The sequence below is a fragment of the Pleurodeles waltl genome, chromosome 6, assembly GCF_031143425.1.
Source record: "Pleurodeles waltl isolate 20211129_DDA chromosome 6, aPleWal1.hap1.20221129, whole genome shotgun sequence".
Taxonomy (NCBI): domain Eukaryota; kingdom Metazoa; phylum Chordata; class Amphibia; order Caudata; family Salamandridae; genus Pleurodeles; species Pleurodeles waltl.
Window position 1 is genome coordinate 640690394 of NC_090445.1, and position 23904 is coordinate 640714297.

The 23904-nt window shown below is 42.4% G+C and overlaps 2 protein-coding genes across 4 annotated transcripts in view; one reads left to right on the plus strand and one right to left on the minus strand.

Annotated features, from left to right (window-relative positions):
• PNPLA1 (patatin like phospholipase domain containing 1) overlaps positions 1-20788 on the plus strand; it is a 766735-nt gene extending 745947 nt beyond the window's left edge. For all 3 annotated transcript variants that reach the window (XM_069238978.1, XM_069238977.1, XM_069238979.1), the window contains one exon: positions 20421-20788. In XM_069238978.1, coding sequence (XP_069095079.1) covers positions 20421-20425 — 5 coding nt within the window. In that variant the 3' untranslated portion in view covers positions 20426-20788. The remainder of the gene's footprint in view (positions 1-20420) is intronic.
• On the minus strand, positions 1012-19391 carry LOC138300088 (protein BNIP5-like). Its single transcript, XM_069238976.1, has 6 exons — positions 18970-19391; positions 12124-12869; positions 10163-10294; positions 9200-9261; positions 6642-6905; positions 1012-3051 (listed from the first exon to the last, which is right to left on the minus strand). The coding sequence occupies exons 2-6, from the start codon at positions 12860-12862 to the stop codon at positions 3007-3009; spliced, it is 1242 nt and encodes a 413-aa protein (XP_069095077.1). The 5' UTR covers positions 12863-12869; positions 18970-19391; the 3' UTR covers positions 1012-3006.
• Positions 20789-23904: the final 3116 nt, after the last annotated feature.

Sequence of the window (23904 nt, forward strand, 5' to 3'; positions counted from 1 at the left end):
TGCACAGCTTGCTAAAAACGATGCACAGCCTGCCCTGCGGTGAAAAGTTCACCGCATGCCGAACCGGAACGATGCAGCCCGACTTCGCAAGGAGAAGATCAACGCGGCGCCTGCGTTGCAACCGGAACTTCGACGCACGGCCACCCGGATCGGTGCACAGCCAACCTGGGATGACATGGCCCGACTTCCAGAGGGGAAATCGACGCACTGCTTGCCGTGTGGAAGAAACTTCCACGCAACACCCACCAGAACAACGCAGTGCTTGTGACTTTGCTCCACAAGCCCAGGATTTCACGCACAGACCCCAGGGCGTCTGAAAACCCGAAGAGGATCGACGACCGAACACAGGAAATCAACACACAGCCGCCCCTGCGTGGAAACTAAACGACGCATCACTGTGTGCGGCCTGAGAAATCGATGCACATCCCCTTTGTTTCCACGCTTCTCCTCTTCTGCGGCCCATTGCAGAGATTTTTCACGCAAACCAGGTACTTTGTGCTAAAAGAGACTTTGCTTGCTTTAAAAAGACTTAAGACACTTTATATCATTTTTCAGTGATATCTCAACATTTACTTATTGCATCTTTGATCGTTCTGACCTGCAAATATCCAGATAAATACTATATATTTTTCTAAACACTGTGTGGTGTATTTTTGTGGTGCTATATTGTGTTATTGCACAAATACTTTACACATTGCCTTCTAAGTTAAGCCTGACTGCTCAGTGCCAAGCTACCAGAGGGTGGGCACAGGATAATTTGGATTATGTGTGATTTACCCTGACTAGAGTGAGGGTCCTTGCTTGGAAAGGGGGTAACCTGACTGCCAACCAAAGACCCCATTTCTTACATATATGCTTTTACGTCTACCGGAATCCTTTTGTGAATTCCTCTGCAAATGTAAATTAGATATTTTTTATCTGGAAACTTATATTTACGTCCTAACATACCTTTATGAATAGAACTCAATACATCCAGGTAGATTATCACTCAAAAGAATTAATCTCATAATATGTCTTGCAAAACATTTATTGGTCATGCAATCAGCAGAAAATTACTTTCCCAGCGCACACTTCATTTAAAATGACAACACACACCAGGGATTGTCCATAATCTTTTAAAAACCAAACACAAAGAAATGTTGAGTGTTATTTATTTCAAAACTAGCCACATATTAGAAATCTTTGAAGTCCATTTGTGTATGCGAAAACTCTAGACACACAAACACATATGAAAAAAACCTATATACATGCTTACACAGTAAGCGATGAGGTAGACATGTTTAAAAACGAACGTCCTAGCAGAGTAGTTGTAGCCATTATTTTCTTCCCAAATTGCTGGATGATATTAGATTAAGTTGTGAAAGACTGTTTGTGGAAAACAGAATCACGTATATGCTCTGAATAAAAATTGAAAATAGGGTCAAGATACATAACAAAATGTCATAATTCAGATGTAAGTCTGCCCAACTGGTAATATGTTAATATTTAAATAAGGAACATGTTCTGTCCATTTGTATTAAATCATGTGGGACCTGGTGTACAAATCTCTTTTGGAATCACAAACCGTGTTATTTGCTAAATTGTTTTTTGTCACTATAACCCTTTTTTGAGTCAAAAAGCATTTCTGACTCTCTAAAGGAGTTCAGAAAATCATTATGAAGTCCAGTTCCATGGGAGCATGAAAGGAGTATTCCCTTCAATGATTTGTGACTGCCACTGATCGGACACCAACTCATAAGATGAAGGAGGGAGGTATTTGATTTGCAAAGGGGAAGCTGCCTCTTGGACAGCTTACCATTTGAGAAACATGCTGGGTGGCCTTGAGGGGAGGCGACCATTGTCCAGGTTACCATTGCATGCTCCCCTCATGCCATTTGTTTGGGAATGCAAATGAAGGTATGGAAGTCTGCTGTCCCTTTCAGATCACCATCCTTGTGCACATAGCCAATCGCGTACAGTGAAATGCTAATTAATAGTCTTTATGTAGAGAGTTTTGGAACCTTCTCCAAATGGGCATTTTTGAGGTGCAACCTACTGGTACGTAGTTTGCATTGCAAAATGACAGTCATGGCACAAAAAGTCAGTTTGTAATTTGCACCCACTATTTGAAACCTACTTGTACCTATATCAGGGTGTTGATTAAAAATAATGTATTGGTTTATTGACGGATTTCAGGCACCGTATGAATCACAGGCTGCTATCGAGCATCACTTTCACCTAATAAATGGGCAATATTTGTTGACTTCCCTCTACCTGTTTGGAAATTAAAAAGAAATGCATAAGGTGTTTCCTAATGTTATACCACATTCTTCCAAATATATTACTGAGCATCAGTTAAGAGTGCAGAACAGTTCCTACTGAGCGCAGAACAGTAGGAATTAATCAGAATCCAGAAAGTTGAGCTCTTAGCTTGACACTTCCAATTGTCAGCTGTGGCCAACACTCTTGGAAATGCTCGGCGTGGCTGTTGTAGGTCCACTTAAGTAGTTTAAATTTGATTCTGTCCTCTACTGACCACCAGCCTTCTATTGGTGTATAACTTCGGTGGAAGATAACTTATCTGTACCAATAACAATATTTGCAGCTTCATTCTGTTGCACTAAAACTTCTTAAAGTTTCAGTTGGACCGCTAACAACAAAGAACTGCTCTCGGTGATATTTTCATCCATAACAGCTTTGGCCGTTTTTGTCATATTTTGTACGCTGAGACAACTGGCCACCAGTTATATATCCTCAATCAATTCATTTTTAATCCTAACGGCTTTACTCCAGATTGTCCACACAATGAAGAAATCCTATATTCAAAAGCAGCAATACGATTTAAAGCATAGAAGGCATGTCATTCCTATTCTCGGGTTTGCAGAGATTATTGTGAAGTTTGCCAGGGGGCATCTGGTGTGTGTCACATCTCTTTCCACCTCTCTATAACAGTGAATGAAGTTGGTGGGATGCTTCAAACTGGCTGCCAGGCTCACTCATCAGGACGTCCACTGTGGGAAAATATTGTCAATCTGGACTTTGGCACTCCTCTTTTTCATCTGCGTTCTTATCCTGTATAAAAATATACATATTTTACTTAAGCCATATAATTTATACATGAGTAATATATAACCAAACATGTATTTTTTGTGTTTCATAACATAACATGCTATACAATGCAAATCTGTTACTCAACTAAACAATTAGAAATTTCATAAAGAAGCACCCAAAATTCTGAATTAACCATGTGAAGATTAAAGAGGAAATGCTATAATTCTTATCCATTCTAGTAAACAAATAGCGATTTAGAAGAATGCTTATAATACGACCCAAAATTTATTACAGTTCATGCAAAGTTATATCACATTACGTTGTGGTATTTTTAGAAAGCTAGGTTCCTTTTCAACATATTCTGAGATTTCCTTTTCACCCGAGTCACTGTGGACAGGTGTCGAATTGAGACTGGTTAGTGGCCTACCAAGGCCTATTTAAATTAGCGTTATTTTCCCACCCCGGAATCAACAACTGGAATTACCATTACTGGGGGTGGGTGGTTAATTCTGGCAGGGTAATAATGGGGATTACAAGTTTTGGGGGATAACTTGCTTACGCATGTTTTCCTCCAGTATGCCTCCTCGGGCTTCCTCTACTTGAAGTAGGCGAAATCTCCAGATGAAATACCACTTGCCAGCAATATTCCAGCTGTACTCATAATTCCAATGCTGGTTACCGGGCCCATCAGAATTAACAGGCTACTCATAAGGATGGCCTAGGTGTTTACTCTGTGCTTAATTTGTAAACTAAAAACGTGCCGATGCCCAAAGCCCACCTCTTAAACACGCGGCTGCTGCAATTAAATGTGGGAACACGAATACTGAGGCGGCGTAATCCTGAAGCCACCTCGGGCCTCTTCAATCCATTTAAAGCCACTCCCTGCCCCTTCAGCTCACTCTAGCAGCTTTCTACATTCTCCCTTTGTGACGCTTTTTCGTTTTCCCCTTCCTTCGTCTTTCCCATAAGTGTCTTTTGCTGGCAGCAAATGCTTGAGGCAGAAGAATAAGCACTGGCCCTCAAAAATAAGTGCTGGTGCTCTGCACCAGAAGCAACAATCACAAATGTAGTCTAATGTAAAAAATATAGCACTAAGGCCCGTATTTATACTCCGTTTGCGCCGAATTAGCGTCGTTTTTTTCGACGCAAATTCGGTGCAAAACTAACGCCATATTTATACTTTGGCGTTAGACGCGTCTAGCGCAAAAGTATTGGCAAATAGCGTCATTTTTTTGCGTGAACGCCTTCCTTGCGTTAATGAGATGCAAGGAAGGCGTTCCCGTCTAAAAAAATGACGGCGACGCAAATGCGTCGTATTTATACTCCCGGGCAAAAATCACGCCCGGGAGGTGGCGGGTCAAAAAACCCCGCATTTGCGCCACTATTTAACGCCTGGGTCAGGGTAGGCGTTAAGGGGCCTGTGGGCTCAAAATGAGCCCACAGGTGCCCTCCCCTGCCCCCAGGGACCCCCCCTGCCACCCCTGCCCACCCCAGGAGGACACCCAAGGATGGAGGGACCCACCCCAGGGACATTCAGGTAAGTTCAGGTAAGTATAATTTTTTATATTTTTTTACTTTTTTTTGGGTGGCATAGGGGGGCCTTATTTGTGCCCCCCTACATGCCACTATGCCCAATGACCATGCCCAGGGGACACAAGTCCCCTGGGCATGGCCATTGGGCAAGGGGGCATGACTCCTGTCTTTACTAAGACAGGAGTCATGAAATGGCGTCTGGGCGTCGTAAAAAAATGGCGCAAAACGGGTTGAGGTGATTTTTTTGCCTCAACCTGACTTGCCCCATTTTAAGACGCCCTAACGTCATTTTTTCCCAACGCCGGCGCTGCCTGGTCTACGTGGTTTTTTTCCACGCAAACCAGGCAGCGCCGGTCTGCTTGCGCCGGCTAACGCCATTCCATAAATACGGCGCCCGCATGGCGCTTCAGAATGGCGTTAGACGGCGCTAAATTTTTTGACGCTAAACTGCGTTAGCGCAGTTTAGCGTCAAAAAGTATAAATATGGGCCTAAGTGCTAGTTTGTTTTTATTATGTGGAAAGGCTATGATGTATCTTAACTGCGTAGGGTACCTTGTTTTTGGATAGCATTTCTTTTGTTCTCCTAGGGTGAATGGTTGTCTGTTACCTGACCTGTAATTTTTGTTTTGTTAGCATTATGTGTCATTGAAGTATGCTGGAAGGTTTTGTGCAGCATCAGAATACTTATGTTTGCTACATGTCTTTCGTAGCAGGTTACTCATGACAGTTTGTGAAGCGGCTTTTACTAATTTATATGATGTTAAACCATGCAAGTGACTACATGAGTGTCTGATGTTAATGACAGAATTACTGCTAGAATATTTTCCCACAAATAATTCAGTGCCTCCTTTTGATTTAGCTAGGGTCTTAGGTACAATTAAAAGGTAAAATCTGCAACTCTTCTGACTAGGATTAAGGTGGATTAAGATGCTCTCTTTGAATTAAGTTTTAGGTCTTCAGCAGCACAGGACTGTGCTTGTATGTATAGATGTAAGAAACTCTTCAAGAGTCGGGTATCGAGGGTGCGCACTGCAATTGATAACTGTGCGATATATGCAAGGGATATGACCATTCCCCGAGAATGAAGTGACCTTCCCCAAGCTTCCTATTCCAATGCAGCTGTACCATTTAAGGAAGCCTTCTTTCTACCTAAGCACAAGAAGACTCAAGAAGGATAAGACTTGTCAAGAAAGCAATTTCACACCAATTGTCTTTTTGTTGGATCAATGAACCTCCCATATATGCTAGGATGCTGACCTATAAAGTTTGGTACACTGCTGAAGTGCAAATATCTTGCTGAGGTACCTGAGACAATAGTGATGGTGAGCTTCGTACAGCATGCAGTATCTTTAAAAGTGAACTCCTTCCTGCATTATCAGTCAACCTATGGATTTAGGGTTTTATGCATTCTAACAGCCTTACACTAAAGGCTGATGACTGTGTGGCATGCACCATTATAGGTCCCTTGCTGGTAGCTCACTGCTTCTAGGAGCACCACAGACGCTAGGAATAAGGCAACCCTACTGGAGATGGTCAGAGAAACCGTAGGTAGTAGGGGGAATTTGAGAAGTATTGTTAATTGTTACAAAGTAGAAGTTTATAGGTACCATCTTCAATACAACTGATGGCAACAGATGTGAGATCTGAGAACATGAAAACTGTTATAATTACTTCTAGACTTGAGTGTAAGGGATGTTTCTTCATACCATTGGCATGTGATGCTCAGTTGCAGGTCTTTGAAGTTAGTTTGCACAATCTAAGGAGATGATCACAATGAGCTACCATTCAAGGATTCTCCCTTGTGGAAAGCATCTTGTATAAAGAAAATGCACTATGAGAAGGAGCTGTAAGGGATCCGCAAGGGAAGGTTAAAAAGACCAGTTTACCATAGCAAGCTATCCTTCCAGTATTCCTTAACTCTGGGCAGGGTAAGGACACACACTAGGACATATGAACTTCACCTTTAGTCAGTGCTTTGCAGAGACAGTCCTTTTCCCTGGACACCTTCACGTAAGTAATTGTGGACAATGATCATGCAAGAGATAAAGGACAGTAATCGTTTGGTTGAGTTTCCTTACCCAGCATTTCCTTCTGTAAGACAGCTGTGCGCATGAGTCTTCTAGATACTGGTTACCAAAGCCCATGATTCGGCTTACAGGATGTGGGCAGACCCCTGCAACCTTGGCAGTGAAGTGCACGGTGAATGCAAACTTCACCTCCTCGGGGGTCACATCTACCTTTTTCTTTTTCACTTCTTTGTCTACATAAATGTCTGCTAATTGTTTGAAGGAACTGTAGGACATCTCCTTGAAGAATGTATTCAACGTGGGGTCGTCTTTAATCTGCAATGCAAGTCAGAAATCACACAATAAAACAATAAATATGGAATAATAGACCTCTCACATGCCTTTTTTAGCAGTTCTGAGATTCCAAAAGAAAGTACCAATAAGCTGTGTGTTAAGTGCCCGCCGCAGTGATCTGTGCATAACCAGTGTTGAGCCCCAGTGGGGCAGGCACAGCTTTTTGTCCTTCAGAAAAGGGAGAAAATAGAAAGTAAGAAAGACTGAGCAAGTGGACATAAATGAGAATGGTAAACCAAATGAATGGGTTCCTGATTGTCTGCCTTTCGCAATGCTTTTTGCCAAATCTGGGTAGCATAAAAAAAAACTCAATGACGCAGGTCCCATTTGTCTATTTACTGACCCAAGATTTCAGACACCACGTGCATCTATAAATAAAAAACATACAGTTTGTTTGTGCAAACTCCGTTTTTGCAATGTAGATTAGGCCAGCAGGAAATGGCAGTTACCAGGCTCTCCAAAAAAACACATTTAAAAAAGTATGTAAATGATTGCAAGGTTGACAGAACAACAGAGGAGAAGGTAGGGGCAGGTGGTTGGAAGCAATGCGAGCCTCAGTGGGGTTCGAGGGAGCAACAGAGGTGTTTAAAGCTTTGGAGCAGCCCAGGCCGTCGAAACTAAATAAAATAAAATAAAATAAATGAAATATAATTATTTATGGACCTGGATGGGGCAGTGAAGGAGTGGGTAAGTGGCGGGTGAAGAAGAAGCAACGATGGGGGAGAAAGCTGCATATTAGCTAGAACAATAAAGCACATGAACTCTCAGAGTACTTGAATAAGAAAAAAGTAGTTCTTAAAATGGGAGCACTGGCATGATACAAGTAAGACAGTCGAAAGGATGGTAACGAGCTTACGCTCCAAGGGAGGGGCAAATGGAAGAAAGAGGCAAGCTATTGGATACGAAGCAAGCAAGTGCCAATAAAGCAAACCACTGTTAAGTTACGGGTGAGCTATAGTCCATAGGAGCTATTTTGCTAACAGCAATGTGAATTATAAAACAAGCATTGACAAAGCTAATATGTATGACATTAGCAGCCAACCATTTTGGCTTGGTCAGTGCTTGTACTGTCATTCTTTTTTTAAAGCTTTATTGTTGGAAGAGCTGCTGGGCTCTCACCAACATAAAATAAATGGATAAGGCAACACCATTTTAAAAGCATGCCTTGACTTAGTAGACCGCAGCATTGAACAGAGCCACCCTTTATGCAGATGTGCTCCTTGTGAAAGACTAAAATGCTGTCACTCACTTTGATGGAAGCCATTGGCTGAGGAGGGCTGTCCCATGCTGTAACGAGCAAAATAAATGCTTGTTAAAATGCCTTTGGAGGCTGCAGGCGGCATTTTAAACTTATATTTAAAGTGATTTTCATATGAAAGTTCTAAGCAGCATGTTACCATCATTCAAATGCATTGTACTAAAGGGATAGTTAGGATAGTGGAACCTGGAAAACTGTGCTGCTCTTGGAATGCTTACATGTGGTTACAATCCGATTCCACAAACAATCCTGGGGCGTTCTGGTGTACGTTATGATTGCAGGTTGATGCTTGTGCAATTCACGTGCACCAGGATGGGGCCTAGTCCAGCAGTGAAAACATGCAAATATGGAAAATGGATCCCCTAACCCCGTGCTGGGTAGTAAAAATACTCATAGTGTGAAAGCAAAAGGATCCTCACAGACTTAGGTCCCGGTGCCACTGCACATGTGCACCATTTATAGATACGTCTCTGATTATTTTTTTATTTTACTCTCCTCCTTTGAGTCCTGCCCTGTTTCAGGGCTTAAGGCAGTTCATTTAAGGGAGGGAAGCCCGAATAAGTCAATACTAACAAGACGTTAAAAATAGCACATATAGATTGCTTTTAAAATCCAGCGGATAAAAAAACATTAATGGCTGGGAAGCACATATTTGTATGTTTTTAAACAGTATGTTCCCTTTAATAAATCGTTCAATGAAACAAATACTAAACAACGTGTGAAAATAAAATAATGGAAACTTTTGTCCTAAAAAAACAATATGAAAATGAAAAACGCAGCTCTGAGTGATTTAACGACTGTTCTTTGAGAAAGTATCCTTTCAACAGAGAATATATAACCGATGAAAAAAACTGGCTATAACTGAACAATAATGGTAACAAGTATACTTCTTGCAAAGGGGCATAGAGGGTTCAAAGATCTATGTTCAGACACGCTGGTGAAGAAGCAGTTTAGACAAGGCACATACAGGTTTAGACAAGGCAGAGTTATGAAATGTGTTTAGAAGTGATTGTCTAACCTTCTTGTCCCATTCGTCTCCCTTTTTCTGAAGCATTGATGCAATTTTTCGTATCAGAAGTTCTACAAAAGCAAACACAGTGTTAAGAAGATGTCTGTAACATTGATTAGTAATGCGGCCTAGCAAAACAAGTCCTCCATCTTGGATCGAACCTTCATCCTAGAACATGTGAACACCTTGGCTAGTGGCATGTCCAATGTCTTTGCTAAAGGCATCATACATGACATAGATGTCTTGGCATTTACTCAACAAGATTAACAACACACTCATTTGGGTGGCACAGGGTTGATATCAACCTCTCCTTAATTCCACAACTCCGGATCATGAACAATCAACACCTCTCCCGGTCAAAAAACCCAAGGGTTTTCTTCCTTATTCTAGGTGGGATGGATGATACCTTTATAGAAAGCCCTTATCTACCCATCGAATCCTTAACACCCTGCTGCCACCCACTCACCCCAGAGAACTGGTACCAGCCAGAAGAGCAAGGTCGCACTGTCATTCGTCAACTCTAGGCCCACACTATAAAATGCAGTAAGTAAATAAACAAATGTGGCCAGGAATGAATGCAACACCACCATATTTGTCTCAATATTCCTTCCCACGAAACCCTTGGATACTTCATCTTTCCTATTCTTACTCACTTGGGGTTCAACCTGTACCAGTACAGGCTTACAATTTGGAACAACTGTTTCACTTCATTTTCCAATCAAGCAAATGCAACCACCCAGAAAGACTTCTACATCTCCTTCAGCTTGTCATGCCCTCCCACAAAATATTGCCTCAATCTTTGTCACTGTGCTGTAACTGTTGGACAAGTGAAATGTTCCCTACTGAGTGCCTACAAAGGATGTCTTCAAACATCAGCACATCAGAATAACATTTTGCCTGGGGGTGCATGCATACGCGGAGGAATATAGTGACATGCCATAAAGCCTGTGCCATTCATTTAGAGCAACATACCTTTTTCTTCATACCCCAGATCCTCTTGGGAGCTGCCAAGACGCAGTCGTCCTTCGTTGTCGTCATTCTGCTTTACAATCTGCTCGATCTCAGCAGACACACTTGAGTAGTAGAAGTCATTGTTTCTGTCACCTACAAAGATAGATGGTTTCTAATAAGGTAGCTGACCAATATTAAACAATATATTGATTAATGCACCAACAATTATAAAGTATGGGGATACTTTAAGGCACTCAAAGAAATCTACGTCACAAGAAGCACAAAGCCACCTCGCTAGCTAAGGTGTTGGTCTAAGCCAAAGATGGACCTACTGTAGAAATACGGTAGACTTCACAACTGAACAATATTTCTGAATAGTTCTTAATGGATGGGCATGATCCATCCATAATGAAGGGTCTGATAAGGCCAGCAAGGACAAAACCCAAGTCAGTTGTATGGCAGACCCTCCTAACACCTCCTCATTCTTTCAAAAGTCTCGAACTATTCGGAAATGTTCTTATTGCTCTAAAGACAAAGAAAAGCATCTTTATGCAGACTGGCAAACAAGCCTTCCCAGTGGGAACTGGACTACAGAAGTTCAAATATGTATCCGGCAAATGGATAAATGCATTTCTAAGAGGCATCTATCACTTCCAGAGCACAAAGTGAACTTCAATGTGAATCAATTCACTCTGAAGATCACAGCATCAGAAGACTATTCTGAGTTCTTACATTGCTGGGGAAGTTGTCAATGGCAGCGCTTGATACTGTACAAGTATGACATCTCTTATACCAATAAGAAGCTGCACAAATGGGAGCATTGGTGGGTTTGCGTTTTAAAGGTTCTTCCACCATTTGTTCCTTTCTGATGCTGAAGAATTGCAAAGTAAAGATTTTGCAATGAATATGGCCCTTTGGTCTTGCCTTAAAATTTAGAATGCCCCTAATAATCAATGTACTGTAGACTAATTTTTCTTGACTTTCCTGCAAATGTGTCACATACTGACGTATAAATGAGGTGTCATTGTCAATGTTAATACACTATATTTTACATCCCTGTGTATGAGACTAATGTTTACACTCCAGCCTGGTTAAAAGCAAGGACTGTAGGAGTCTGAAAGTGATGTAATTGTCGAATATCTACAGATTATTGTACTACTAGACACTGTCAGAAAGTGAATTACCCATAATCACACAATGCAGTCAAATATGAGGAGGCAGCTTCGAACTCAGACATCACAGACAACAACTTGGCCACTACACCACATCTCTTTAACTGGAACCATTTTACCAAAAGCATTGAGGGTGGTAGGGGTAACAATGCATATTATTTGCCCTTGATGGCACTACAGAAAGTGACATCACAATTACATTGATCCTGTTGGCAGTCTCCCATGGAGGACCTTGCTTATAAGCAGTGATTGACAGCAAGATGAAACTATCCAACTATGTGCTGATTATTTCTCAGGCTCAGCCAGGAGCAGTTATCAAATGGGGCAGAAGCGTTAACTCTTGTGGGAAGTTAGTTCTTACATTGTGCTGTGAGTAGGAAAGACTACCTCAACGTCCATTGCTTTAGCAGTAGCCAGGTTTCAGAGTGTAGCTTGAAAGTGTAAGGACAGTTTATATTTGTCGGGAAGAGGAGTGGGTGTGGTCATGCGGATTTTGAGGGTGAATTGTGAAATGATTATGATGCACCGTTTGGACGTGAAATTATGAGTAGTGAACAGCAGGCGTTTTGTGTAATTGTAATGTGTTTCATTGATTTTTTATGAAATATGCCAATCTGATTTGTGATTTAGTCAATAACGTTTCTCCAGATTCTGTTAAAATAAGTAGCTGCTGAAGACATTTTAAATGTCTGCTGGGTTAAATGACAACAGGGAGTGAACTCAGTAACAAGGGAACAGTAAATACTACCCCTAGCGGCCCGGAATGAGACCCTTAATACCACCATTTATTAATATACCAAGGGATCCTACCTTCTGTCCGTGGCCGGTTGACCTGGTGCAGTGGAAGGTGGTTTGGTCTCATCGATTTTCTACCTGTTTCCTTCAGGCTGGGCCGCTTTTCCACTTCAGTCGCATTTTTCTTAAAGGAAAATGCTTTTTTGAGGCTGCTCTTTTTTTTGTTACTTTTGACTAACCCTTGACAGGACGTACATAGATCAACAGACGAACCCTGCTCCTCACACCCGTAAATATGGTTCCCATTGGAATCGGTAGGCATTGTCTTCAAGATGTCAATAGGTTCATCATCTTTTCTCTTGGTGAAGAAACTTAAGAGGGTCTTTAGCCAGGACTGCTGGCCTTTCCCCTGCTTTACTTTGTGGATGGATTTGCCTGTGGTGCTCCCATTTTCCACCACTACTTCTCTCTGCGATAGTTCTGTCTGATCATTCCTGTCATCTGCGTTTTTGGCCTTTATTCCAGTTCTGGATTGTGGTTTGCTCTTGTCTAGTGGTACTTCCATATTCCTGCGCCCTTGATATTTCCCAAAGTCACTCATAGACCTTTGCACTTTCCTCCATTTTTTCGTCTCTGTTCTTCGATTAGACAAATCGACTGGAGTGATCAAGTAGCCCCTAGTTTTAGCCTCGCAATCACTTAAACTGCGCTTGACATAGATTTCTAAAACTTTCTTCGCTCCTTGGCTATCTAGGTGCCGCAGGCTGCCCAAGGGGCTTGGTTCATCATTGGATAAACACTCAGGTGGCTCCATTTTGTTCCTGAGGGAAAAGAAAACTTTAATGAAAATTGGTACCTTGGCTCATATCAAAACACTTTAAACACTGACATTGCGAAGAATTTATATAGCTTCTCACTATATACTATATAGCATATTTCCTTGTTAAAAGTGGTAATCAGAACCTCCATCAATGTTTTAAAGTGCCTGGTGTACTAGTTCTTATGGGTGCACATCAGTGGTGGGTACCGGCATGTTAGATAGAAATAGAAAGAAGGGATGAAACTGATTTGAAACACTGCGTTTGTCAATAGATTAATCTTTCAATGAATCATAAATTATTTAGGTTTTTTTTTTATTCTGGGTTAGGCTCCCATGGAAGACCTGTGAAACATAGTCAGATGTCACTAAGTTAGGCCATATACATTTTAAGCCATAAATAATATAGGAGAGTTTAAAACTGAGGTAATGGGTTCAAAACACCATTGGAAATGAATTGATAATTACTTGTGTGTAGAAGGCCTCCAAGTTTCTAAAAATATTTCACCGTGTGTGAGAAGAAGGTAGGACTTAATGTCAAGCACAGCCTGAGGCACTTCTACCAGCCCCAACCCCTCCACCTAAAAAAAAGAACTAAAATAAAGCAAAAGCGTCTACGCCTGCTGTCTATGTTCTGGGGAGTTTCAAATCCTGTAATGGACACTAGCTGTGCACGGCCTTGAAACACGAGCTGGAAATCCATTCTGTGACAGGGTGTCCAGCTCATCTTTTGTGCCATTGTGTGATAGCAGTTCTTCACTGGGAGACCATGTGAAGGGTGTCAATATTGTATGTCACATGGTGCCACCATGTGAACTGGCAGGTCGGGGTTGTCCTCATTCTACTTACCCTATGTTTTCTTTGACCCAAAACCTTGAAATTGAGGGAGACCTACCTCCCTGTCACGAAAGTTTCTGCTGGGTATCACTGAAAATACTGATTTTCAATAGCTCTGCTCTTTCTATACCTTAGTTCAAAAAGGTTTCTCCTCACTGAAACCACCTGGAATTTTCACTGCTTCCAGAGGCCAATGCAATAATGTGGCTGTAATGAAGAGTAATTAAGAAATCAAGGTACTATTTCCATTTCTGTCTTCCTCCTCTCTCATAGACTGCGAGCAGCAGGGTTGGGAAAAGAGTATTCACCCTGCAGGCCACCTTTTGTTTTTTGTAGAAGGCCAAATGCCATGCACAATGGGGGTTTGCCTGTGCAGGATGGTTAGACACAAGACCTGGCTTAACTCTATTGGCCTTTCAGAGGTGTTGCCACCTCCCCAAGCAGTCAGCTTTTCAAGGCACTCAACTATTATTAAACAGGCTCGACACTAGGCCAGTGGCCTTTCATAGGCCATGGCCTACATGACCTGACTCTACTTTGACCCCTACGGCCTTTGAAGAGCTCTCCTTATTCCCCTGCAGGCTGTTCCGCCTCTAAACTAACAAGCATTTACAATGCAATGGGTCTCACGTTTGCTCAGCTTAGATGTGTTAGAGTAGTAAATTCCACACTGGACTTTTCTTGCCACTTAAATTGAAAATGAAAAGTAAAACAGTTGACATAAGTGAGCCAATTCAAAGCAGCACAGCCGCCATAAGCATGAGCGCAAAGGAGAAACACAAAAAGAAAAAGAAGTTTGCTCACAGTCAGACGTATCGGCAATCATGCAATTATCCATGTAACAAGGTCAGTCTGCAAGGCTGTAACAAAGCTGCTCCAAGGAGAGACAAACGTAAAGCATTTACCACTGATAACAAAAGATTTTTGAAAGGCAAGCCCACGAAGGAGTGAAAGTGATGGGTGTGCGGTTGGCGTGGTTAAAAGCCCACAGGTAAATTACAATAGAGCTTAACCTAAAAACTAGATGCTGTCACGCTGACTGACCCCGCCCCTGATGTTTCCTCTCTCTCTCTCTTTGCAAAACCAGCCAGACTTCATTCCAGACTCTGCTCTTTTGGTAAACAGGAGGCAGGTGCTGTGAAGACTGTTGTTTCCGCTTGTTTGGGCCAACCTCATCATTGTTAACTTTTAAATATGTTCACCATCTATGTGTATTATCTTTAAAATCTGAAACATTATAACAAACAACATATTTGTGTAGGCAGTCTGGCAGGGCTTGGACGGGTGATCTGCTTTTCACGTTTCTTTTGTGAGCAGCATAGGAGCATTGCTGAACAGCCAGTAATAGGATCCGTTTCTGGTTGCATTGGTAAGGCGCCAGATACAAATATTGCATCTGTTGAAAATGTGTACAAGCTCTGAGACAACATCCCCACCGAAGACATCCTCAGTAAGGGCTAAAATAATTCTACAGACAGTCCAAGAAGTATGAAATCGAAGACATATCTGAAACCCAAATGTTAAGAGTGGAAAAGGGAAGGCATGAAAAAAAATGTGGTGGGCAAGGGAAAAAACATGACAGAACAAAGGTGTTCCAGTCTGAACGCCTCTCTATCAGCCAACAAATCAACTGTGTTCCCAGCTCAAATAATAATCCTCAAATTGGCGAATACTGCGATCACAACCAAATAACTTAGTTTAGATTATCATGGTCTTTCTACTATGTCCATCAGCAAGGAAATACTGTAAATTGTATTTCCTGTGCCATTGACAAGAACGTCATAAAAAGGCTCATATTGTTGGATCCATCCATAGTTGCTAGACAGCACACATATTTGCTTTATGCTGCATCAGATTTTTTTCATGTGATGCAAATGTAGAATATCATGTTTGCTACTAGTTTTTGGGCAGAAACAAACAAAACTGAATAAAGTTAGAAATATAATCTTTGTACCTCCAGCATGGGCAAGGGCTCTGGTAACACGGCTGAACATGTACAATTTTAAAATTGAATCAGAAAGTTATTTCTCACAACTAGATGTCGCCCATTAATTTCCAAGAAGTAGTAGGTTACTCAGCCCTTTTTGTTTATCGAGCAAAAATATTTCTTGACAGAGCAGTGTCTTTCAGTGGCTTGTAAACTGGCAAGTTGATGACACTGCTGCCAGTGTGTAAGAATGTTCCATTTTTATGTTTTTCATTGTTTTTATAGTGCAAACTTGGCCCAAGGTCATTTGAGTGCTTTACATGAGCACTGCATTACATTACGCAGTATTTTTTAATATAGGGAGATTACGTGATTTGCCCATGATCAGAGGATGCTGAGTTCAGGCTGGGACCTGAAGCTATTTTCCACTGTTCCAAAGTCGGAACTTCCGGCCTTTAAGCCACTTCTCCTTTCCATAGTACTACCGAGTACAATATCATGGTACAAGAATACTGAGGACAGAATAGTGAGGGCCAAAATATTGAATGGTAAGTGCATATAGGGAAGTGTAGATTTACTATTCATAACTCCACAGCAATGTACCCTGAAAAGATATGTACCAGGTAGAGGCACAAATGTGGTTAGGTACAGAAAATCTATACTTACTTATCTGTCAATATTTTATTTTCGAAATTCTGTCATCAATATTGTTTCTCCGATACTCAGGGGGGCACACCTTTACTCCAATGCAGTAATTTGTTGAGATTTCACCTATTTGGGTCTGTAATCAGCCGTTCATTCTGCATGGTTGCCTTTTGGCTTGGTTCACGCTACACACATCCTACATACATGCAAACAGCTGTTCGTCTGAGAAATCCCAGAATTCTTTGTGTGCAAGTTCACAGGAAACGTAATATGTTTGTACATTCCATTACGTTTTAAAGAAACTAAACATGAATCACTCAAAAAGCAACAGCAAAGTACAGGACGAAGGTCCATACATATTATAACCAAACTAAATTGAAAATGAGCATAAATGCACGAATAAAGGGAGCATCGCCAGCTAAATATAACTTTTAATTGCTCCATCAAGGAAAACAAAGGTATGCTGCAAGTATCAGCAACAAAAGCCAGTTCGTTGAGTCACTTCCTCCAGGAACTCTCTGACCAGTGCTAGTAAGCATTGGCTCATCACGCCCCCCCCCCCCCCCCCCACACGCTGGCCTTTGCATCGAAATGACATGGAAAAATAAACATGCACTACAGCCTTCCAAGCTACACACCCATCCTTGAGATCATATTACAATACCACAAGATTGCCTTTCATAGAGCTGTCCATCAGCCAAGCATCACCAGGCTCCCTCCCTTTCCTTATGACTATTAACTTGCAAGACCTACATGAGATCCAGGTCCAACCCTTCTTAAAAAGTGCTGCTGATTTGACATTTTACCCGCCCACTGCCTTCCTCGTCCTGCACCTTCAACTGAGTGCAATGCCATTTTCTTCATCACCATATTGAGCCAATGAGCAAAAATCATAAATATTCAATTAAAATTATACTGAACAAACAATAACGTGACATAGTAAACTCAATTTATGGAAAACCACGCCTCCTTCAATGGGGATCCTCCACAAGTTTGCAAAACTCGAAAGCTTCAAGGCAAATATGGAACACACATGTGATGAGCAGCGGTAATCAAAAGTCAACCAAGTCCTGCATCAAGGACTCAAGAACTATGTGACTGCATAGTAAATTGTTCATAATTAAATCGTTGCCACATAATTTGTAATCTATCGTGTCCTATGCATATTTCTATCTCAAAATAAACTCTGCGGGTGGCATGCCTGGCAGACCCTGAAGGCTGCAGCAGCTACCAGACCACCTTCACTTCTCATTGCTGAATTTAGAAACTGAAGAGGTGCGAATGTCTCAATAGATAGCAATAAAGTCATGTTATTGTAGCTCCACAGACTGAGGAGAAGGGGTTTGTGTTTTTCAGCTGAAGGCGCTCAGTAGATACAAAGTATGGAAAAGCTATTCATGTTTTGCATTAGAAGGCAGTTTTTCTCTGTAAGTTGTTTCTGTGTAACAAACGGTTATGTATTTATTACAAATGTATGACAAAAGTGAACAGTAAAATATGTGTTTAAACAAATGCAAAGACAAACTTGAGAGAAATACAAAGGTGAAAACGCTTCAGAGTTTTAAAAAATGTGCTTTATTTGTGCTTTCTGACCTGCTGATATGTTTTGAAATATGTGTTCTGTTCATTTAAAAGTATTCAAATATTGCTGTGTGTTAGAAAGAAACGGGCGTCATACAACCTTTCGTTCCACCCTTGACTTCATAAAATCGTTAAAAAAAACTTCTAAGTTCGCTGCCACAGGAAGAGAAGTAAACACTACGCTTCCCATTAAAAGAATAATCAATTTGTCAGAAGACATAGCTTGACATTTGACCTCTATCTTTGAACTCAAACCAAATGCCACTCCAGCATGCTTATTTTGGTGGGTTCTGCAGAACCCACTCACACCCTGAATTACAGCGCCTAGTGGAGCTGCGTAACATCTTACCGAAACAATTATCCTAGGAGTGAAAGGGACGCGTTAGCTAAGACAACCTAAGCTTACCCACTGGGTAAGTACTTAACCTCCTGATGGGCGAAGCCAGGCAGGAGACTGTTAAAATGTCAGATGTTGCTCGTGGGCGCCTCTGGGTTGAGCAGTTGTGGACACTATACACAAAACACTGTCTATTCTCCGAGACGCGTCTGATAGTCAGTGTCGCAGCCCAGTGTGCAGTGGAGTGGGTGACATCACTAGATGAGTGACCTCGCCGTGTGAATGACGTCACAGGGGGATTGCCACGGGTGGCATCATCATCGTAGTCTCATGTGACAGCATTGCTCCATGACAGCTAGATACCACGCCATCCATTCTCCCTGAGCTTTCACGTAACCACCCAGTGCAAGCCGGTCACCTTGCCTTCTAGCTAGCCGGGTCTGGCCCTCGTGCGGACAGATATGTTCACATCAAGGGGATTTGGACAGGTTGGTGGAAGCAACAAGTTCAGTATGCTTGCGCAGTGCGAGTACCAGAGTCACTGAAGACAGCATGCGAACATACTGTGCAGGCACTGCCTGCGCGTTTCTAATGTATCTGTCCCAGAATAGGAGTCATCTATACATTTTTTATAAATCCTGAACAAGGCAATTTTAAGAACACTACAATCTGAAACGAATAACTGCAAGGGCATGCATTGAAACATTTTAGACGCTACACATCTAGGTTTCCTTTTAATGCGCTCACGGTGTGAAATTTTAATAATGAACGACTTACCTTGTGCTATCAGCGGGTATTCTTTGGAGGAAGGGCAAGCGTTGTGGTCCGGTAGTTACTTTAGCAGCTGTGAAACTTCAGTATTCACTATGTGGCCCTAGGCAACTCCCTAAATATCCACGTGAATAGTTAAAAGAATGATATAAATCCTATAAAGAGCTCTGTAAACAGTAGTCTGAAGGAAGAGACAACGAATGCGCCCTGTAGCGAGAGTCACCTACGACAGTGATCAGGAGAGCCGCCTTTTGTACTCTTCCGTCATCTAGGCGGAGCTCCGCCCACTGTTCAGCCCCTCCACCAGGTGAGCTCAGCAGCCTTGCAGGGAAGTCCCCGGCCCAGCCCAGAAAGGCCCCGGTATTGCTGACCTGGGCCTTAAGTGTCCGACGCTGTCCGACTGACTGAGTAAACAGCTGCCCCTGACTGCGCAACTCGAGCGGGAAGCGAAACGCTCACTGTTAGGAACGCTTCCTTGTTCGGCGCACAGTTCCCTCCAGGCAAGAGCTATTGTGAAATAGCAGACCAGTGCTCGCGGTTTCCATACCTATATGTGCACTCTAAACTTTGGACTCCGCAAGCTGGGTACTCTCCACATCCCTAGCTTGCACCTTCGAGTTTAATTGAAGTGATCGGAGACATCGATACCCAAAAAGCATTAGTTTGTTAAATTAAAACCGATAATTAAAAATACCCTATCTATACAATATGGGCGACACTGCAGTGTGGAGACCATGACTGATAGGAAGAACCATCGGAGAAGGTGTCCCAGGTGAGGGGAGAGAGAGACCAAGGCTTGTAGAACATGGTTGAGGTGGGCGCGTTAATGTTAATGTTGATCACTTCCTCCAGGGGGAATGCAGGGCTGTTCCCTCCCCATGAGGGGCACCTTAGTGGTGACCCATATTGAATGGCCCTTTTTATGGTACTACCCTTTAAGTGGAGGAGCGTGTTACTTCCCTTTAGTGCTTAACTTGTAGGTGGCGCCCACGGCACTCATTTTTGAGGACCAACACTTATTTTTCCTCATCAGACATTGACTACGAGCAAGAAAGGAAAACCACAAGAAAGCGAAGTAGGAAGAGATTAGCCAGAAAACCTGTCACAAAGATAGAAAGCAGGAACCTGCAAGAGAGATAAATGCGCAGGGGGTGTCCTGGAGTTATGAGGCCCAGCATTTAATAGCACTGGTGGTGGGCTTCTGAGCCGAGCTTTAGGCCCCTATTCTTTACAAAGTAAGCTCTGCTTCCCTTTGGTGATGACCTCAGGAAAGGGTGGAGCCTGCACCTCCTATTTAAATCGACAGTGTGGATATTTAAATATCACCTCTTAGCCCCCAGGAAACTCACCCAACCAAGGGGTCAAAATTGTTGCAGTGTGGACTTCGATAACTTGTATTTCCTTGCTTTCACATAGTGAAATTACCAGCTAAGAGAGTTTTTTCTTTGCGTTCACAGAGTGAAATTACTGGGCTCAACAAAAAGCAGATACATCGACAACAGCCGGAAGGAAGCTGTGTTTCCATACCCTCGGCTCTCACTGAAGTCAACACATAGGCGCCCCAGAAAGGATGGAATCGGTAACCAATTGGAACAGGAGAAAGCACTGAATAACGCCCGCACTGGCTCAGAAAAGCAAACAAACTCAGAAGGAATTACTCAGGAAATTACATTTAACTGGGAAAATAAATATAGTTGATTGAAGTGAAAGATTTCACCTAGACATATTTAAGGCATTTTAGTTTAATGATTGACTTTAATTAATTCCAGAGACGACTGAGAACCGAACACATGTAAGGTAACTCGAAAATATAAAAAAACGTGGTCTAGCAGACGTTCTGCAAAATAAGTTTGTTGTGTCTTTTTCCAGTGTCTGTTTTAGTATCTTGGACTGTCACTGCTCGTCGTTTGCCTGTTCTAACGTGTACTTAAAACTGTACGGTTGGTGATTCTTTTGTGAGGAAATCTTAATATTTACTTCCTGTACTGCACCGCCTTATACACCTACAAAGAGCTTGCACTTCCACTATTACAGGGAACGTTTACACTAATCCAGTCTGTGGAGGAACATGTTCTCTGTGAATAAAATGTCTCTAACTATGCTGTCTGGGGCAGGGAAACTGAAAGTGCTATTCTCTGATATAGGATCGAAAGTCCCTGGCGCAATCACATTTGTATCCAGCTCATTGCACCACTTCAATATTTCTGGTTTATAGGCTATGTGGCACATGCCTCCTGACAAAGGTCATACATGTTTTTTTCATTCTTGCTTGCAGATGGAGTGCTAGACTCTGTTGGACATTAGTTCAGGCATAGTGCTTTCCTTTCTTTCTGGGTGACTTCAACCCCCTTTATGAGGTCACGCCTTTGAATAACATTTGGTGGTATATGAGTTCTAGTTACTGGGTCCTGGGGATACGGGCCTTTTACCCTTATCCCACATTGGGGATGGGTGATATGTGTGTGTCTGTGAGTGGGTGCATGTGTGTTTCTATGTATTTATGCATACATAAGTCCTTGTACATGAACATCAGACAAGGAGGTACTCCACTTTTGGGGTGCCCCTGTATATGGGGAATACTTTCCCATCCTTCCATTCTGAACACATTGTTAGCCTGAGATACACACTTGGTATGGATTCACATCCCCATCCCCATCCCCATCTGTGTTGAGGATTGCTACTTTGTGTCTACCTTACCTGGATCAAATAAGCGCCTGCAAGGCTGCCTGTTTTGTGAAAGACGAGGTGGTAAAGGGCATGGCCAGTGCATCACACCTTCACAAAGCTGGTGGGCTGCCTGCGCATACCCCATATATTTGGACCTGTATTCTGTTCATCCCAATTGGTTGGATGCTGTCTGCATATACTACATACCACATTAGACATTATAGGATGCCTGCCATCCCCAAGTGAACTAGAGTGACAGTGCACATTTTGGCAGCTGGCTTCCATGAAGCGACACAAGGCATACAGCAAATACATCACTTTGTATGATTGGTTCCCTCCAAACAATTGTCAACAGCTATGAACTTGACTAACCAGTTAGTATGGGCCTAGCTGCCACTGCTTCTGAGTACAAGCTGACCTTGTGAGCTCAGTCAGGATTCACACTTTTTTTTAATGAGTTCTTCTCACAAGCAAAGACAAATGACTGGGCCAAAGACAGGACAATTGCCCGTTTTCGCAGAAGGAGCTGAGGACAGTAGTGCTGTAACAATTTTCAGAGTGGAGGTGCTGGCCAGTGGCACCAACTCATTAAAGTCACAGTCAGTGTGAACAAGGGTGATGTTGGCAAAAGGCAGGTGTGAAAACAGCTGCACTGTTTCTGTAGGAGTGGCGATCATCTTTTTCCTTCCCCGTGACATTTCTGAAAAAAAGGGCGGTGTGTGCCTTTAAAACATATTTTCCTCAAAGCATAAAAGCATCAAGGCTTGTTATGCTGTGAAAGTGCATTCTCGATCTGAATGACCCTATGGTGCTGTGAATTTAGTAGAATGAACAACTTTTAAGTTAATATCAGTTTTATTGAGTTAATAACCAGATCTCAATTACTTTTCAGAATTCACAGATTCATGGCCACTTTTAAAGATAGCTCTGGAATTGACTTATGATACACAGACTCGCACAAGGCTCTCTTGTAAAATTCCAAAATCAGTCAGAGCTGTGGCCCTTAAAATACTGTGTGCATTTAGGAATTCTTAGAATATTTCCTGTGTGAATATTTTATTGGGTTACCAAATTATAAAATTTAACTTATCGTAAGAAGCGATCTAACTACACCAACAGTATTAGTGTAGCACAGCAAACCAGTGAGTATATAACCGACGGTTACAATCGCCAAATATTCTTGGTAAACAGAGTTGAATAATCCACTTAAAATCCCACTGACAAAACCTCTTTAGAGAAAGCCCTAATTTTGAAGATACGCAGCTTAAGTGAGATTTATGCACCAAAGACTCATCAATCAATCAATACTTGTAAAACGCGGCTACTCACCCGTGAGGGTCTCCATGCGCTGGGGGAAAGGAGATGGGCCTTATCTGAAAAGCCACATCTTGAGGTTCTTCCTGAAGATGGTGAGCGACGGGCTTTGTCTGAGGTGCAGGGGGAGGTTGTTTCAGCTCTTTGCTGCAGTGTAGGTGAAAGATTGTCCTCTGGCAGTGGTTTTGCGGATGCAAGGGACGGTGGCCAGGGCCATCTGGGTGGAGTGGAGGTATCTGGTGGGGGTGTGGAAAGAGACACAGTGGTTCAGGTAGGCTGGTCCTGCGTTGTGTATGGTAAAGGCTGATCCTAATAGCACTGCAACTCACTTGTAGTTCTACACTAGATAAACTCAGAGACACTTTTGATTAATACCCAATCCTAATACAGGTCAACAGTCTAATCATGTTGTTTGAAATTGGGTCTCTAGTTGGCAGAGGTATGCACCCTGCCCAAGTAGGGACCACAATCCTAGTTGAGGAAAGTCAATAGAACAACATAAATTAGCTTGTGCTCACCCCCTGGTAGCTTGGCACAGAGCAGGCAGGCTTAACTTCGAAGGCAATGGGTAAAGTACTTGTGCAACACACAAACAATAACCTCAGGAGGGACACCACAGAAAAGCTTCACACAGAAGTAGAAAAATAAAGCGTGTTTATCTGGTTAATTTTAAGATCAGCACAATACAGATCCAATTAAAAAATAGCAAAGTATTGACTTTGCAGACTCAAAAATAAAGCAAGGTTGATGAGCAATTATAGAGATCAAAGAGGTGGTGCCAGGGACTCCTCAGGTCAGGCGTGCAATGCTCTGATGGACTCCAGTTCTGTCCTGGTTGCGCTCCTCTCGAGAGCGGTGTGCGGCTAAGCTGAGAAGAATAGCCCAAGTTGGCTGAGAATAGTGCATGGAAAAGGAAAGCTGGGCCACTCTGGATGGTTCACAGGTGCACACGGTCAAGTT

What these genes read in the sequence shown, in the direction of transcription:
- LOC138300088 (XM_069238976.1), bottom strand. Translation starts at nt 12,862, where the DNA reads ATGGAGCCACCTGAGTGTTTATCCAATGATGAACCAAGCCCCTTGGGC. An exon ending in CAACCGGCCACGGACAGAAG is followed by an intron (nt 10,295 to 12,123) that starts GTAGGATCCCTT and finishes CTATCTTTGTAG; the next exon opens with GTGACAGAAACAATGACTTC. An exon ending in CTTACAGAAGGAAATGCTGG is followed by an intron (nt 3,052 to 6,641) that starts GTAAGGAAACTC and finishes ATTTTTATACAG; the next exon opens with GATAAGAACGCAGATGAAAA.